This window comes from Equus quagga, chromosome 11 (genome assembly GCF_021613505.1).
Source record: "Equus quagga isolate Etosha38 chromosome 11, UCLA_HA_Equagga_1.0, whole genome shotgun sequence".
Classification (NCBI taxonomy): domain Eukaryota; kingdom Metazoa; phylum Chordata; class Mammalia; order Perissodactyla; family Equidae; genus Equus; species Equus quagga.
The window spans coordinates 111,581,860-111,598,926 of record NC_060277.1 but is presented as its reverse complement, the minus strand read 5'-3'; the positions used below and the strand labels follow the sequence as shown (position 1 = coordinate 111,598,926).

The 17,067-nt window shown below is 61.1% G+C and overlaps 1 protein-coding gene across 3 annotated transcripts in view; it reads right to left on the bottom strand.

Moving 5' to 3' along the window:
• Window positions 1-17,067, bottom strand: part of SEPTIN9 (septin 9) — a 160,741-nt gene that overhangs the window by 9,243 nt on the left and 134,431 nt on the right. For all 3 annotated transcript variants that reach the window (XM_046674609.1, XM_046674611.1, XM_046674610.1), the window contains 4 exons: window positions 4,563-4,754; window positions 1,779-1,907; window positions 1,286-1,367; window positions 778-915 (listed from right to left, as the gene is read on the bottom strand). In XM_046674609.1, the coding sequence (XP_046530565.1) occupies window positions 778-915; window positions 1,286-1,367; window positions 1,779-1,907; window positions 4,563-4,754 (541 nt within the window). The remainder of the gene's footprint in view (window positions 1-777; window positions 916-1,285; window positions 1,368-1,778; window positions 1,908-4,562; window positions 4,755-17,067) is intronic.

The following is a 17,067-nucleotide window of genomic DNA, read 5'->3' as shown; positions in this document are numbered from 1 at the left end:
AGCCCTCAGCGCCCTGCCAGTGCCATCTTGGGGCCTCTGCTTCCCACCACCGGCCTCAGTGGAGGTGAAGCCTGGAGCAGCCAGAACAACTGCCCTGGGACCCTCAGGCGAGCCCTTATGTCCCACAGGGAGGGGAGATGTTTGGTCATGGCTAAGGCCGTGCATGGCTGGTCCGCCCATAGGCAGACCCCTGCTCTGGTGCCTGTCCAGTGAGCCCGGCCTCCCTGCCCCTGAACAGACCCTTGCTGAGTGTGGGCTCGGGGACCCAGGCTTGGTTTGCCCATAAAGACCCCAAGTTGAGGCTGGCTACCTCCAGCTGGACTCCTTCCTGTAACAGGGGCCTGTGGGGAGGGGGACCCCAAGCCCCGGGCTCCCTGCACCAGTGCCCACTTAATAGACTGGAACCGGCACAGAGAGGGTCAGGGAATGCTAAGGATGCATAGCTCAGGAGTCTCAATGGACCTGCCAGAGCCAGGCCAGAACGAGCAAACTGAGAAGCACGGCCAGGCCTAAGATGCAGGTGGCCAGGCTCCAGGACCCGTGGGCCCACCCAAGCTGCAGGGAGGAGAGAGGGCGGGACACCACACAGGGTAGAGGGCAGGATGAGACGGGGGGCACACGTGTGGCCTCGTCACGCCCCATGGCTGCTGACCATGCCCCATGCAGCCTTCTGCGCCCAGCCCGGGGCGGGAAGCACCGTGGAGGCATTCTGACGGTCCTGAGGGGACAGAGCCCGGGACAGCCCAACCCTAGGACGGGGCCACGTGTGGGACGTACGAGTGGCCGGTGGCAGGGATGAAGTAGAGGCAGCAGTGGACGCGCGTGTCCGGGATGCGCTTCTTCCGGTTGATGTTGACCTCCTCCTGCAGGTACTTCTCGTACTGGTCGTTGATGAACTTCATGATGGGCTGCCAGCTGCGCAGAGGCCAGGGTCAGCCCACCTGCGGACACCCTCCCGCCCGCGCTCGGGGACAGCTCCCCCGGTCCTCACCCCGGTCACTAACGCCCTGACTGCCGGCCCGATGCCCAGTCCTCTAGTACACGCACTGGGCATGTCTGACTTTCTGAGCAGAGGCCACAGCCTTATCTCAGAGCCCCCAGACCAGCCTCCCAGGGGTGGCTGGGGGAAGGGCAAGATTCCCAGGAGCTCTGCTATAGTCAGGATTTGGGGCTTCTCGGGGTTGAGCGGTACCTCCGGCCCAGGAGACAGGCCACAGCACCCCCGTTATGCTCTTCCACCTGGAGGAGGGGACCCCACAGCCCACAGGCCCCCGGAGCCTCTCACCAGTTCTCATTGTTGATGTGGTCCCCGAACCCCGGCGTGTCGATGACGGTCAGCTTCATGCGGACACCCTTCTCCTCGATATCTGCAGAGAATTGCAGCGCCCACCGAGCTCAGGGGGGAGCAGGACCCTTAAAGACACCTGACGCCTGACCGACCTGCCCAACGAGGCCCCCTGGGGTGCCCAGGGTGACCCGCAATGACACCCAGGTGACGCCGGGGAGGCCACGGCCTTCAGCAGTGAAGTCCAGCAGGGGCTGGTGACAGTTATCCTGGGTAGGCCCCTGCCCATGAGCGTGGGTGCAAAATTCACTCGTCTCCAGGGGGCTTGATCCAACTGGGCCCTCAGGGTCCTGGAAAGCACCCTTGACCCCTGACCCCTGATCCGCAGTTAACATGCCCAGAGACGCTGAGACGCTGCCTCGAGTCCCCAGCTCAGGGGACCTGGGGGCCTGACCCAGCAGGAAGGAAGAAGGCGTCACCACCGCACGCTCACCATGCGTGATGGACTTGATCTCAATGGTCTTGGGGATGCGCTCCTCCGAGGTGGGCTGCACCGACTTCCGGCTGATCTTGGATTTGAAGAGAGTGTTGATCAAGGTGGACTTCCCCAAGCCGCTCTGCCCTGGGGAGAGAACAGGGCTGGTCAGCGTGGCTCTCCGGAGAGGGCGGTTCATGGGCCCTGCCACCCAGGGGAGTCTGGGCGTCCCCCTAACCCCAGCACTCCTGGGGCAGGGAGGGCTCTGGGTCAGGGGCTAGTCAGGAGACAGGAAGGGCCAGGAGGGCCGGTGGCTGAGTTCCCGTGGCACACTGTAGCAGGGCAGGACCCGGACCCCAGCTTTTCTGACCACAGGGGTTGTCAGAGTGCCCCGTGCAGGGTCCCGGGCTTCCCAAGGGGAGCTGAGATGCAGAACAGGGTCGGGAGGCGGGGTGGGGGCTGGCCCCTCTGGTGCAGCTCCATTCTTAGCTGCTGGACACACTGGGATCCACATGAGGTTTGACAGAAAAGCTCTGCAGAGAGCGCCCGCCCCAGGACCCCAGAAGGGAGGGTCTGTATCCCCCATGGAGGGAGCGTCTGCGAACGTGCCACCATCGAACCGTGGCTGGGCCACACAGCAGGGTTCCGGTCTAAAGCCCGGGGCTGGGCTCCCAGCCTCTGGGGTCACCTGGGTTGAAGTGTTTGCACACTCAGCATGCACAGCCTACAGTCGAGTGACTGCCGGGTTTGGTGAAAGGCCACTGGGTCAGCTCCTTCTGGCACAGGAGGCTGACCGGGGCCCCCAGACGGTGGGCAGCTGTGCCTCGCTGCCAGGGTAGGGACAGCCGCTGGCCGGCGCCCACGTCAACAGACCCTGCAGCTAGGGCCTGAGTGGCCAGTGAGCCCCCAGGCATCAGCCATGCCCCCTTGTGACTCCCAGGCACCCGGAGCCTCAGAAGCACTTGTGGCCCTACTGCGCGCCCAAACCTTGCCTCACCCCGAGCCCCTGCCACAGCAGGGGGGAAAAGGGCAGAGAAACACAGTGGGCAGGGACCTGGACCCAGCTGTGACAGGAAGGTGCCCCCTGTTCTAAATCACCCTCAATCTAGGGCCTGCCTGGCTGCCGCCCAACAGCAGGTTCCATTCACACAGCACACCTGGGTGCCAGGCGCTGTCCTACATGCAGGAGCTCACCCTCACCACCAGGGGCCGTCACTGTCCCACCTGATGCATGAGGAAACTGAGGCACAGAGCCCAGAGTGGGGATTAGAGCCCAGCAACCCTGCTGCAGGACCCCAGCCATGGCCTTCTACCTCAGAGATTAATAGTGGGAATGGCTGCCGACATTTATAAAGTGCCTACTGTGTGCCAGGTACACCTCAGCACAGGTGGGTGCACTCTCACACGCACACACACCCACTCACACACAACTCCAGACTCAGAGCCCCATCGCTTCGCCCCTGCACTCAGCTGCCTTAGGCTGTGCCAACCATCATATTTTTAAAAATTAAATTATACTGATTTTCCGACTCTAATAACCTTCCAAGGAAAAGCGTGGGCTCCAGGAGGCAGAGGCCGGTGTCGGGAATCCCTGGCCCAAGCTCTAGAGCATGCCCTCTCCCCTCTGCCCACCTGTTTTGTGTCCTGGCCAAGCTCAGGCCGGGAGCTATGTCAAATATTCCAGCCACGCCCCTTACATCTGGGAGACGCCACCAGAATATTTTAAAGTTTATCCCGATATTAGTATTATTATTTTTATTACCGTCACCATCATTCCTATTGCTTCTGCAACTTCTCCTGCCCCTATCACCATGCCTCGGGCTGAACCCGTTATCCCACTTGTCCCTGCTGGCCCTGAGGGGTCAGGATTACCCCATTCATGGACAAGGAAACCGAGGCTGGCAGAAGCCCCAGGCAAGTCAGGACCAGCACCACGCAGCTGGGTTGGGGCAAAGCCGGGATGCTGCCCCTGGTCTGTGGACCCCAAACAGACACCCTTCCACCCTGGCTGCATCTCTGCGGTGGGGGCACTGTGTGGGAGGGAGGGGAACCAGCTCCTGCTCTCTCTGCCCTTGCGAGCAGAGGGACCTTGTCATGCCCTCTCTGGGCCTTGTCTCCACCTGTAAAGTGGGATACCACCCACTGTGAGGACTGAATGGGACCTGAGGGGCTGCCCACTGCTCCCCACAACCCGGCCTCCGACCCTGTCTGGGCTGGGCTGATCAGTGACCTCCCCCAGTGACCATCCAGCTCTCCAGGGGCCACCAGGAAGCCTCCAGCCAGGCCTGCTGGGCGTGGGGGTCAGCCCCACCCAGGGCTAAGTCCAGGGCTCGACAGCCAAGGGGACGCTTCTGCTAAAAGCAGAAAGTGGAGCCCACTGGTCAGAGAACTGCTGTTTACTGAGTGCCTGCCCAGGCCCAGCGCCGGGCCTACCGGAACTCTCTCAGGGGTTCGTTTTTTTCTTTTTGTATGTGAGCCACTGCCACGGCATGGCCACTGACGGACAGGTGGTGTAGGTCTGCACCTGGGAAGCGAACCCGGGCTGCTGAAGTGGAGCGTGCCAAACCACTAGGCCACCAAGCCAGCCCCTATCTCAGGGGATCTTAATGAGAGGAGCCGAGAGGCGCTGGGGACCCTCCTCGCAGGCACACGCATGCACACACAGTGCCTCTCACTACCTGTCCCGCAGGCCGGGTCTGTCATCCCCTCTTACAGAAGAGGAGACTGAGCCACTGAGCTTGTGTGGCCGGCCCCGTGCCGGGTCCCTGCGTGGGTTCTGAGTGGTGGTGGAGCAGGACTCACCGACCACCATGATGTTGAACTCGAAGCCTTGCTTCATGGCCTTCCGGCGCATCTGCTCCAGGATGGAGTCGATCCCCACATAGCCGAAGTCCACGGCGGCCTTCTCATTCCGCGGCGCGGGCACCTGCTTGAGCCCGGCGTCTCTGGGGGTGTCGGCCATGTCGCCAACACAGCCAGGAGCTGCCTCAGTGGCTGCGGAAAGAGGAGCAGGGGCGTGAGGGCTGATGGGGGTCCTATGCAAGCATCTGCCAAGCACCTACATCCTTAGGTGGAGCCAAACACCATCCCCATCTCTCACATGGGGAAACTGAGGCTCGGTTGCCCAAGAGACCCCCACAGAACGCCCCAGGGCCAAAGCCCTTTGCACTTATTGTGCACCGTCCTGCAGCCACTCTGCTGGCCACAGAGCGCCCCAGCCCCAGACTCTCAAACCGTCTCCACCAGCCTGCCCCTCCCTTGACTCCAGGCCAGGCTGACCCCTGAACCCTCCTCAGCCTCCCTCGCCTGAGCTTCGCCCAAGGGTGCAGAGTGCTCTTTGTCCCTGCCTCCACCCTGCCGGGCACCCATGGGGGCCCTCCCCACCGCCTGCACCTGACTCGAACAGACCCACACCTGCCCCAGCCTGAGGCCTCAGGGCGGGACAGCCTTCGGAAGAACAGAGGGAGGAACCAGCACCTGTTCCTTCCTGCCACTCCTGGGCAGGGCCTGCTCAATCCCAGCTGCCCCCCCAACCCACAGCCCTGGGGTGGGAGAGAGAGCACCAGGAGGTTCTTTCGAGGGTCCTCTTGAGCCCAGCTGTTCCCCGGGGTGGCTGGCGGGAGAGGGCCCCTAGACAGCTGCTGGGGGCACTGCCCCCGTCTCCCGCCCTGGGCCGGATCCAGGTGGCCGACTTCTCGGAGGCCCCACGCCCACAGGCCAGGGCCAGGTTTTGCTTTCAGGTCTGCAGACGGGCAGGGGGGCTGGGCTTCTCAGAATAACAGGTTCTGTGGTCTGCAGCCCGGAACCTTCCTTCTCTCTACAGCCCCTCCCCTGGCTGCCCTCAAGAGTCCACATGCCCAGGTCAGAGACCTGGAGGTGGGAGGGGTGCCCAGACGGCACCCACTGGACCACTGGGCCAGGGTGCTCCAGACAGTGGAGTTCCCCACCAGGGCCTGGCTGGAACACATCAGCCGTGCCCGGTGCACTCCCAGACATAGCACACTGCCACTTGCCTCAGCCACATGCCCTCACCACACCTTCCCTCAGCCATCCTCTCGGTGCCCAGGGGCTTCTCTGGGTCACCTTTCCCTGTCCCAGCGGGTCCAGGCACCTCCCACCCCCTCCGCCCACCAGGAACTTTCGGCTCCATCCTAGCTCCCAGGGGCGACTGGAGCTCTCGTCTGCTGCACCCTGAGCTCACGCGAAGGGACCACACGGTGTGTCCTGTTGCCTCCCCGGGCCCCGCCAGCCGCTCTGGTGAACCTGCAGTGAGGGGCTGCTGGGCTCCCTGGGCATCAGCCCCCAGACGCGGGCTGCGGTGGCAGGCGCACTCCACTGCCAGGGTGGACAAGCGGTGTTCCTGCCCCCCAGTCCCACCTGGCCCCACGAAGCCCGGACTCAGCGGGCCAGGCCAGAAGGTCACTGCGAGGCTTTCAGACAGACTGTTCCCACTTCCTGGGGAAATAACCAGACTCTGCCCCCCGCAGCCCCCGCAGGCCCAGCCAGCTCGCAGCCCAGCAGCCACCTGTCTCACAGGAGCCTCAGAGGAGCCGAGGCGGGCCAGCACCCTTCCCTCTGCCCAGGCCCACAGCAGGGCTGGACCAAGAGAACAGGGACAAGGACAACTGGCTTACAAATCCCAGAAACGGGTGTGGGCCATATATGCTCACAGCCAGTCACTTAACTACCTGCTTCCTGAGCTGGACAGAACGTGGCTCCTCTGGCACAGCACCCCACCCGGGCCGCCCATCTCCCTCTAACATGTCACCAACAGACACAAGCTTGAGGCCATGGGCTCCACGCTGCCCAGCCCCACCCCGACCCCAGCCCCCCCAGGGAAGGCCATTCCGGGCGGAGGCCCAGCTTCCTCCTCAGAAATACTCTCCGCTGGGCTCCAGCATCTTAAACAATCAGAGATGGGCTCCAGCATCTTAAACAGAGCTGAGCACCACCCCTGGCCCTGAACGTGGGGCTCCGAGGCTGCTTCCTGGAGACAGACGCCCGGGGGGGCTTGCTTCTCGGGGCAGCAGTTCAGCCCCACCCCACGTGACTGAAAATTGCTTCCATCTGTCGGCGGAGCCACTCTGCCTGGGACTGCCCCACCCCCACCTCTCCTCCCCCCCCCCCCCCATCCTGACCCGAGCAGTATGGGCTGCCCCTGAGCCCCCCTCCTTTCCCCCCACGGGCCCTGGGGGCAGCAGGGAGGGGGTTTCCGGCCTCAGCTCCAGCTGGCCCCCTCCACAGGCACCAGTGTCCACTGCAGAAACCCGACCCAGAGCCAGCATCCTGCCCACCAGGGCTGCTGGAGAAATACTACACAAATGTGCCATCCCACCCTCCCCACCGACTGAGGAGGCCTGGCCTTCGGCACAGGGGAGGGTCGTTCCTTCAAGGCCCTCCTCTGGGATGCCTCCTGTAGGCTACATCCATTCTGCCTGCCCGGCTGGTCGACGGCGGCAGGCATGGACAGAAGGGGTGACAGGAGAGCCCTTCCTTCCACCTGGCTGAGAGGCTTGGGGGCGGCCTTCAGGACCCCCACGTGGGAAAAGCAGAGGCCTGTCAGGCAAACTTGGCCCGAGACACTTTCTCTGAAGGCTTGCTCTCCAGAAGAGCCACGGGGCTCCAGCCACCCGGGAGGCAGCACAGTCCAGCGACTCCGGCACCATCCACCAGGATTTCCTCTATGATGGCAAGTCCTATGCTGCGCTGCCCAATATGGTAGCCACGTGTGACTTTTTTTTAAATTGTCGTAAAATACACACAGCATAAAATTTACCATGTTAACCACTTGGAGCGTACACGTCAGCGGTGTTAAGCACATTCACGTGGTTGTGCAGCCGTCGTCACCGTCCACCTCCAGAACCCTTTTCATCTTGCAAAACCGAAACTCTGTCCCCATTAAATACTCACTCCCCACCGCCTCCTCCAGCCCCCAGGCCCCACCATCCTCCTTTCTGTCTCTATGAACCTACGACTCTAGGGACCTCATATTAGTGGAATCTTACAGTATTCGGCCTTTTGTGACTGGCCTGTTTCACTGAGGATAATGTCCTCAAGGTTGATCCATGTTGTAGCAGGTGTCAGAACTCCCTTCCTTTTGAAGGCTGAGTAATATTCCACTGTGTGGGTGGAGCACAATTTGCATATCCACTCACCTGTCAATGGACATGTGGGCTGCTTCCACGTTTCAGCTGTTGTGAATAACGCTGCTGTGAACGTGGGCGTACAAAGATCTCCCAGAGACCCTGCTTTCAGTTCTTTCGGGTCTACACCAGGAAGTGGGACTGCTGGGTCGTGGGTAGTGGTGTTAATTGTTTGAAGAACTGCCAACTGTTTTCCTATGTGACCTCTGAGCACTTGAAACGTGGCTAGTCCACTGAGGAACTGAATTTTCATTTTACTTAATTATAATCAGTTTAAATTTAAACAGCTACACGCGGTGAACAATCACCACACAGGGCAACACCGATTCTAGTCCGTCCCGTGCCTTCTACCGATGGAGAAACTGAGGCCCCAGAGTGGTTCTTTCAGAAATGCCACTGGAAGTGGGCGGCAGAGCAGGAACTCCAGTGAGGGTGGAATGACCTGTGGGACCCCCACTGCACCCCCAGAGCCACACGGAGAGAGGACACTCACTCAGGACTCGTGGGATGACGGGGGTCTTGGGAGCCTCCCCTCTTGGGGTGGGGCAGGGGCTCTGCCACCCAGGCTGGCCCACAGCCCCTCCACATGACGGCGGTCAGACCGACGCGCACGGCTGCCCCTCCTGAACAGCCCCCAGGACCTGTGTCCAAACCACGGCCCCCAGTGACCCTTGCCCTGGGCTGGGGCCTCACTCTTTCTCACAGCCTGTCACCTAAATTTTTGTTTCACACACAAACTACATCGGATGCTATTAATAGGAAAGGGAAGTTCTTAACAGAAAAATAAGAGGTTTCACATTTACGTCCAAGATGACTGGACGGACACCTTCGTCAGATAAACAGAGCAAGAGGGAGCCCCAGTTTTTAAAAGTGGAAGACCCACACTCAGAGAAGTTAAGTAACTTACTCAAGGTCACAAAGGACCGCCTCTGGCCTCCAGGCCCAGGGCAGCATCACTGCCCACCACACTTCACCCCCCTCCATGTAAGGACGGCCCAAGCGGCCACCAGGCGGGGGTACCCACACCCTGGCTAACGCCTCCTTTCCAGCCGAATCATTTTCTTTATTTTGGTGACGTATGCATTACGTGAAATTCTGACCATTTCAAGCATGTTCAGTGTTCACTTCAGCGTCCTCGGGTACATTCGCAATGGTGCATGACCATCACCAACATCCACCTCCACATCTTCTCCCTCATCTGCGGCATGAACTCTGCGCCACTGAACATGCCCCCCGGTCCCCACCTGGCAGCCTCCATTCTACCTCCTGACCGTGAATTCGATGACTCCAGGGACCTCAGACAAGTGGACTCACACAGCATTTGTCCTTTTGTGTCAGCTGCCTTCACGCAGCCTGATGTCCCCAAGATTGATCCATGATGTAGCAGGTGTCAGACCTTCCTTCCTTTTTAAGGCTGAGTGACAGTCCATGGTTTATCCATTCACCCGTCAGTGGACACCTGACTTGTCCCGCCTTTCGGCTGCTGTGGATAACGCTGCTCTGAACCCGGTGTACGAGGATCTCTTTGAGTCCTGGCTTTCAGTTGCTTTGGATACCCAGCCTCATGATCCAGAGAAGCCAGTCGTTCTCAGAAAGGCTGCGGTCTGGACAGTAACCGACACGGTCCTCCAGCCAGAGCAGCTCTGCTGTTCCCCTGCAGCCCTCACGGCGGGGATGGCGCCTTGGGTTCTGGTGCTGGCTCCACGTGGCCCTTGGCGGCCCCTCCACCCTGCCATGCCTGCACCGCCCATCTGGGAAAGGGGCCACGCAGTTCCTGACCCGCCCTCCCTGCTCCTCCCCTGAGAGCCCCTTGAACCAGAGGCTTGCTCAGCGGCATCCCCAACTCCTCACTAGAGTGGCACAGAGCAGCTCCTCGAGAAAGACCTAAAGCATCCACCCACGGAGGAATGGATAAACCCAGCGTGGTGAGTCCACACAACAGCATATTAGGCAGCCATAAGAGGCAGTGAAGTCCTGGCACACGCCACAACATGGATGAACCCTGAGACCACGAGGCTCAGTGAGACAAGCCAGACACAGACGGCCACACAGTGTAGATTCCACTTGGAGATGTCCAGAGCAGGCAAATCCACGGAGACAGAAAGTACACTGGTGGTGGCCAGGGGCAGGGGAGCGGGGAGTGGCTGTTTAACACATATGGGGTTTCCTTTGAGGCAATGAAAATGTTCTGGAACTAGACAGAGATAATGGTTGAACAACACTGTGAACAAATGCCACTGAACTGCACACCCTGCAGGGGTGAACTGCGCGGTACGGGGAGTTTTAGCTCAATAAAGCTGTTGCACTAAGAAAGGAAGGAAGACACTGCCCGTGGAGCTGGGCCCACAAGTGCCCACGGCCGGCTTTACAGCTGGGAGGACAGCGGAGGCCCAGCCAGCACCACCCTCAGGCTGACGTTTAGAGGCGCCTGAGCCCGGGTGCTGCCAGGTGGTGCCCAGGGTCAGCAGGCCCCACATCCCAGCAAGGGTGATTCTGGGGGCGGCAGGCCAGCGGAGGGAACCTTGACGATTTCTCTCTGCAGGCCCCCTTTTTGAGCCCTGGCCCATCTGCCACTCCCTGGTGGGAGAGCCCTCCCCACTCGCAGGTGGGTAGCAGCTGGCCCGGCCTGTGATGGGAGCTGCCCTCTCTCTGCCAGTCTTGGGGCCTGCCCCCTCCTTGCCCAAACGTGCCCGCTGGGCCAGCCTTCTCCCAGGAGCTGGGGGAAGGGCAGGGCTCCACCAGCCCCAACCGGGGACCTCGCTCCGCTGTGCACCTGCACTGGGAGCTGTAGTTCACAGCCCCGAGGCAGAGCCATCTGTAGACTTCCGCACCAAGTGAGAAATTGTTGCCCTACCTCAGGGCCTGCCAAGGATGACGGGATCAGATCGCTGTCATCAGATCATGGGCCCAGGGGGGTGGGATGCTCATCTGGCTGGGAAGCAGCCCCCAGAGAGAAGCCAGCTATTGGGTGGGAAACTCTGGGGTGCTCACACTCCATCACAGCCCCAGGCAGCCACGGGAGAGGGCTCGCAAGGCCTGACGTAGAAACCAACATCCAGGGGTCACCCTTCTCTGCCCCCCACCTCTGCTTGTCTTGCTGCCTGTTCTGCATCCCAGGAGTGTCCCCACAAGTTCCATCCTCCCTGAGCATCAGCCTCATCTGCCAAATGCAGAGGCAGCTCTGTCGGGGTAACAGCCTCTGGGCCACTGCCTGACTCTGCTTCCAGCTGGAGAGGGGCAGCCAGTGGTACCTGTCACAGCCAGGCCCACACCCCCAGGACAAAGCTCCCGGGGTTAAACTAATGCCACAGCCCTCATCTTACCCCAGTCCTCACCAAGCAGATCCAGGAGGACTCACTCGGTGGGCAGATGTTGGGGCTCCCAGGGCACCTGACCACCGGGTCCTCCTCCCGCCCCAGTCTCCAGGCCTGTCTCCTGGAGAAACTGCCTCTCTAGCCAGCGTCCTCCTCCCACTGAGCAAAGCGTTCCTCCTCTCCATGCCCCCAGTCCAGAGGGTCCCAGCAGCCACCCTCCAGGACCTCCGGGGGGAAGCCTGCACTGCGGGCTGAGGGGACATCTGCAGACCCCACAGAGTGCCTGAGCCCATGGCCAGACAGCTAATGCTCCCTGTACCTGCAAGGGGGCTTCTTAAAGGTGAGTGAGTCCCCGACGCGGGTACTGCCAGGGGACAGAGTGACCAGGGCAGCTCCTTCCTTCTGTCCCACCTCCCCAGGGGCCTGGTGGCCAGAGTGGCTTGCCCTCACTACCCTCTCGCTGAGCCTGTACTCTGCTCTCCAGCAGCCTCCACAATGCTGTGGCTCGCTTGTACCGTGTGTCTCCCCCAGGAAAGATCAGGAAGCCAGGCATCTCATCACCACGCTCACCCCTGTACTGCCACGTCTAGAGCAGAGCCTGGCACACGGCAAGGCCACCACTAAACGTTTGTTGAATGAATGAATGAATGAGGAAGGAACGATGCTGATCCCAACAGCCAACGTTTACGGGGGCTCCCTGTGCACCTATTCTAAATGCTGTACCCGCACTGACTCAGAAACATCACAACCCTAGAAGGCAGATACTGTCATTCTCCCCACTCCAGATGAGGAAACTGAGGCCCACGGTGCTTTTGTCACTTATAGTCCCAGCGCTGGTGAATGGCAGAGCTAGGACGTGAACGAGGTAAGGTGGCCACAGGCCCTTAAGCCACTTGGAGAGGCTGAAGGAGTGTAGACCCTGAAGGTGCAGATCCTGGGCCAGGCCCCTGAGAAGAGGATCCAGGTTCCATGGCCAGAGAAGGGTGAAGGAAAGTTAAAAAAAATCATCAAAGGCAGGAAATAGATCCAAGAGGAAAAGAGCCGAGTTGCGGCCAGCTGGTCTCCATCTCCGCGCTCCACGCTCCGCTGCAGCAGGGGACCAGCCAGAGAACAGGCTGCGCTCCAGCGGGCGGCGGGCGGGGGACGTCATCTCTGCGGGGCTTTGAAACAAGATCTTTGCCCATCTACTCGGCTCCACTTTTCTTGTGTCCCGTTAACCTACCCAAGCCACGACAAGCTCCTCACGAATGTCACGGGGACTCCCCGTGTCCTTCTAAGGATGGGGACACCGCACATCAAGGATGGAATTTTGCAAATTTGTGCAGGCGGGGTGGCGGGGATCAAGGACTGAATTCTGAAAGTGCATGCGGCTCACCTAACTCGATAAGTAACTCCAAATCGAATTACACTTCACACTTTGTCCGGGGCAGGAAGTGTCTGGTCAGGAACCGAGACGCCAGAAACCTGAGATGCTGCCCTCTGGCCTGAACCCCTGCTCAGGAGTGAGCACAGGCCTCGGGGAGAAGGGGCTCTGCGAAGGCAGGCGGCTGCGCTCCCCCAGGATCGCCCCGACAAGGAGGAGCCAGCCCGACGGCAGCGAGGAGGGGGTGGGCGGGAGGAGGGGCCGTGGCTCAAGGTCTCCCACGGCGCCAGGTCTCCCACGGCCCCACAAGGCCTGGGAGGGAGGGGCCAGCAGCACAGGCCCTCCTTGGCCGACGCCGTCCTTCACGCAGGGGCCCGAGGCGCCCCAAAGTCGGGGCTTCCCCCCGTTACTGCCCACGAAGACTCCTCCAGCTCTCCCCTTGCCAAATCCTTTAAAGCAATCCCTCCTCCACTGTCCAGGAAGGAATCTCAAGCAGCTCTCCTTTCTGCCAGCACGGTTTCGATTGGCCCAGTGGGTAAAGCCAAATTTGGACGACGTCCAGCCCCCCCCCCCCCCCCCGCTTCTGGAAGAGGCCCTTCTCTGTTCCCTCCCTGGCAGCTGCCGCCCCTCCCCTGGCCAGCCTGCCCAGGGCCTCTGGAGACGCCATCCCTGCCCAGGGCAGCTCCCGCCCACCAGCATCCCAAGGCACTTCCTAAAAAGCTGCTCGCGGAGGGATGGGAAGGCCGGGACGGGCCCTCCAGCTTCCTGGGTCGGGTGATTTCTTTTTTATTTCCTTTTCCACCACCCACATGCCTCGCAGGATCAGAGAAATGTGCCCCCGGAGCCTCCTCCCACCCCAGGGAACCTTCCAGCAGGATGGGCCCCCACCCCAGAGCAAACCCAGAATCCAGCCCGCCCACCGCGTCCGAGGCAGCCGGCCTGCCGGCCAACCACGGAGATTCCGTTAGTTCTTGGCAACGTCTGCAAAGTTAGAAAGAGAAAGAAAAAATCCTCCCCGTGGATGGGTGGAAACTGGCCGTTTGTCACCGGGTGGAATTTCCTCTTATCAGGGATGTCCCCAAGGGGGTCAGAGCCTCCGCTCCCCCAGCCCCTTCCTATCAGCAGGACTGTCAGCAGATGCACGCCAGAGCTGAGCACGGAGGTGGGGGCACCGATGAAATCATCTGAAAAACATCAAGGAGACAGGGGTCTCTGGGGGGCAGAGGGAGGGGGGCGCAGTCCTGGGCCAGGAGCGAAGGCTGACAAAATGACCCTCAGGGAGGGAGGCCATCTCGCACCCCCGACTTGAAGGTCTTGGGAGGTCGGGGGAGAGGGGTCAGCAGCCCTGGACATTTTGATCTCGTCACTTGTCCATCTGCTGCTCCAGCTCTGCCTGGCAGGAGCTGGAAAGGTGCCGTCATTTTCCCTCCCCACCTCTGGGCCTTGCCACCGGCTCCTTCCCACTCAGGAGGGCAGGGGGTCTAGAAGCAGTGGGCACATGGCCTGGGGACCTCCAAGGCCCCGTTCACAGCTCCCTCAGGGTCAACCGCGCCAGCAGCCCCCCTGGACTGTGCCCACCCGCCTGCAGGCTGCTCAGAATCCTGCATGTCGGAACCCAAGCTGCTCCCTTCCCTGCGCCACCACGAGCCCCAGCTGTCCCACGGGAGCCACTCAGCTGAGCAGAGGAGCCCAAGAAAGGCCCTGGCGATCTCATGACACACCCTGACGGGGCTCCAAGTGCAGGACCCACGCCTTCAAACGCGCTCTGAAGCGAAGATGGGGCTGCAGGGGTGGGTGGCCCATCCACGGTGTTTCAGAAACACACACGCAGCCCGCCATCCCAGGCTGTCCCCAGGGAAACGCGTTGTGTTGGACAGCCGCCTGACTCCCCCTCAGGACAGATGCTCCCATCACCCCCGGGACCCTGCCTGGGGGCAACGCTGGCCTTGGGCAGGGCGTACAGACTCCTCCCCACCGCCACAAGCCCTCCGCTGGAGTGGACCCTGGAGAAGCAGGCCTGCCTGGCCCATCTTCCCGCCTGCACTGCAGCAGGAAGCCTGACTGCCCCTCTGGACTTGAGGTTCTGACCAGTCAAGCAGCCAGTCCTCTGAAGACAAAGCACACAGGGGTCGCCCCTCGTCCAGTCGGAGGGAACAAGGCCCTGGCCACCCGGCCTCTCCTTCCTGAAAGGCTCCCTTCTTGGGGCTGCCGTGCCAGCCTCTGCTGATGGTCCTTCCTGCCTCTGGCTGTCGGTCCTCAGCCTCGCTGCTGGCTGCTCTCCCACCTGGTCCCTGGCTGGACCCCGTCCCCGTGACTTTGCCTATCCCCCGGGCATTAAATGTCAACCTCTGTCCAGATTCACACACCAGCGCCAACCTGACAGTGCCCTCGAGTGCATCCTGACTCAGCAGAGACATCCCAAGGCCCCACCGTGCCAGGCCCTGTGCCCTGTGAAGTCTGGGTGCCTCAGACTGAACACGCCTCGGATGAACCCCGGTCCTCCACCCGTCAGCCCTCTGGAGCAATGGCACGTCCACGCCTCCCGTTACACAGGGAGAAACCCAGGGGCCAGCCTCCTCCCTCTGCAGCTCCCCAAATCCGATCACCCAGCTCAAAGCCCTGTCGATTCTAACCCAATCTATCTGCAGGCGGGCGCCTTGCCTCCCGTCTCCATGGCTCCCACGTCCAAGCCATCAGCAGCTGCTTCCCCCACAACCCATTCTCCTCAAAGCACCAGGATAGACTGTTTAAAACCCAAATTAATCAGATCCTTCCCCTGCTGGAAACCCTGACTGGTTCCCACCGCACCCGGGATAACACAGAATCCTTGGGCTGGGATCCCATTCCACCACAGCTTCGCTGAGTGACCCTGAGCAAGTACCTTAACCTCTCTGTGCCTCAATTTTCCTGTGTGTAAAATGGGATAACAGCAGCACTGGCCTCATACGAGTGCGGTGAGGACCAAATGCTTATCAAGCAGAGAGCAGAGCCTGGCAGAGCGAGCACTCCAGGCGTTCGTTCATCACGCGAGCCCGTGCCCACCTCTCCACTTTCGATCCATGCACGGTCGCCCGGCTCCCGTCAGCTCTTCCAACGCTCCTAGGGCTCTCCCAGCCCAGAACGCTCTCTCCGTGCTGCTCCCGGGGAACTCCCCCTTGTCCTCCCAGGGCCGCCAAGAGGCACAGGTAGCTCTGTTCCTTCCCGCCCGGCCCCACTCACAGCTTGTAATTGCGGGCTTCGTCTTCCTCTGCTGAACGCCCGCCACCGCCATCGAGTGGGAGCTCCACCCCGGGTCCGCCTCGCTCGCGGCTCACAAATCGTACACACCAAGGACCCAGTAAGATGTTGTTGGGTGAATAAATGAATGAATGAATGGTGAGCTCAGGCCCTTTCCACCCACCCCCCTCTCCTCCCAGAGCCTGGCAGGGACCGGCCACCACTCCCCAGTCACCCCAGGGGGCACCTCCCGCCGCGGGCCCTGGGCAAAGCTCCTGAAGAGCTGGCCTGCATCCCTTTCCCACGGGCTCGCAGCGCCGCCGCCGGTGTGTGGTGGCATGTGAATGAGATGTTAACAACTTCCGGTTTCCACCATCCTTCGGGAGCCGCGGAGCACGAGGCGGAAGGATGGATGGACTTCCTGGGCCAGCTCCTGGCCATTCAGGAAACTTTGCTCAGGAAATGGCCGGTGGGGGACGGGACGTCCACTGGGGAGGGGAGGCAGGCGGAGCCTGGCAGCCTGGCTGGCCTGTGGCCCGGCCCCAGTCCCCCCCCCCCCCCCCCGCCCACCCCCCAGCCTGGGACTCTGCCGGGAGCACAGCAGATGTTAAGACTGGCGATGGCAGTGCTCAGATTAGAACCTCCCTCTCCCCCCCCACCCCCCAGGCCTGCCTCAGCTCTGTCTACTCTGACACCTCCACCACACTGCTCCCCAGGCTGCAGCTGGCCTGGCCTGTGTGACAGCCAGGAGTGGGTCCCCTACATGGAGGGACCAGGCCACCGGTCACCAAGCGTCCCTGGAAGAAATGCTGCCAAGAGCTAGTATCTGCAAACTGGAGTTTCACAGTCCAAGGATGACTTCTTCCAATGTCAATTAACTTGCCGTCCAGCAGTTAAAGCGTAAAACGTGACACACCACTGGTCCAAACTTAGGAGTGATGCGGGCAACCAGCGAAGAGAACTTATTAATTGAGACACAATCAGAGGCTCTGTAGACGTCCTCAGATGTACAAGACCCAGTCTGGGCCCCCAGGAGCTTGGCCATGAAAGACACCAGGGGCCGGGCTGGGCCACCAGAGGTGCACGGACCCCCAAGCTGGCCTGCGCACGAGCACTTTACAGTTTACAAAGCACTCAAATTCACTTTCTTGTATCTGAGCCTCGTCTTCGCGTCCTTCCTTAGATCCTGCATTTCCTGCGGTAATTAGCTGCAACTTTTGAAATCAGACCAAACTAACACGCACTCCAGCAAGAACGTGGCCTTACACAAG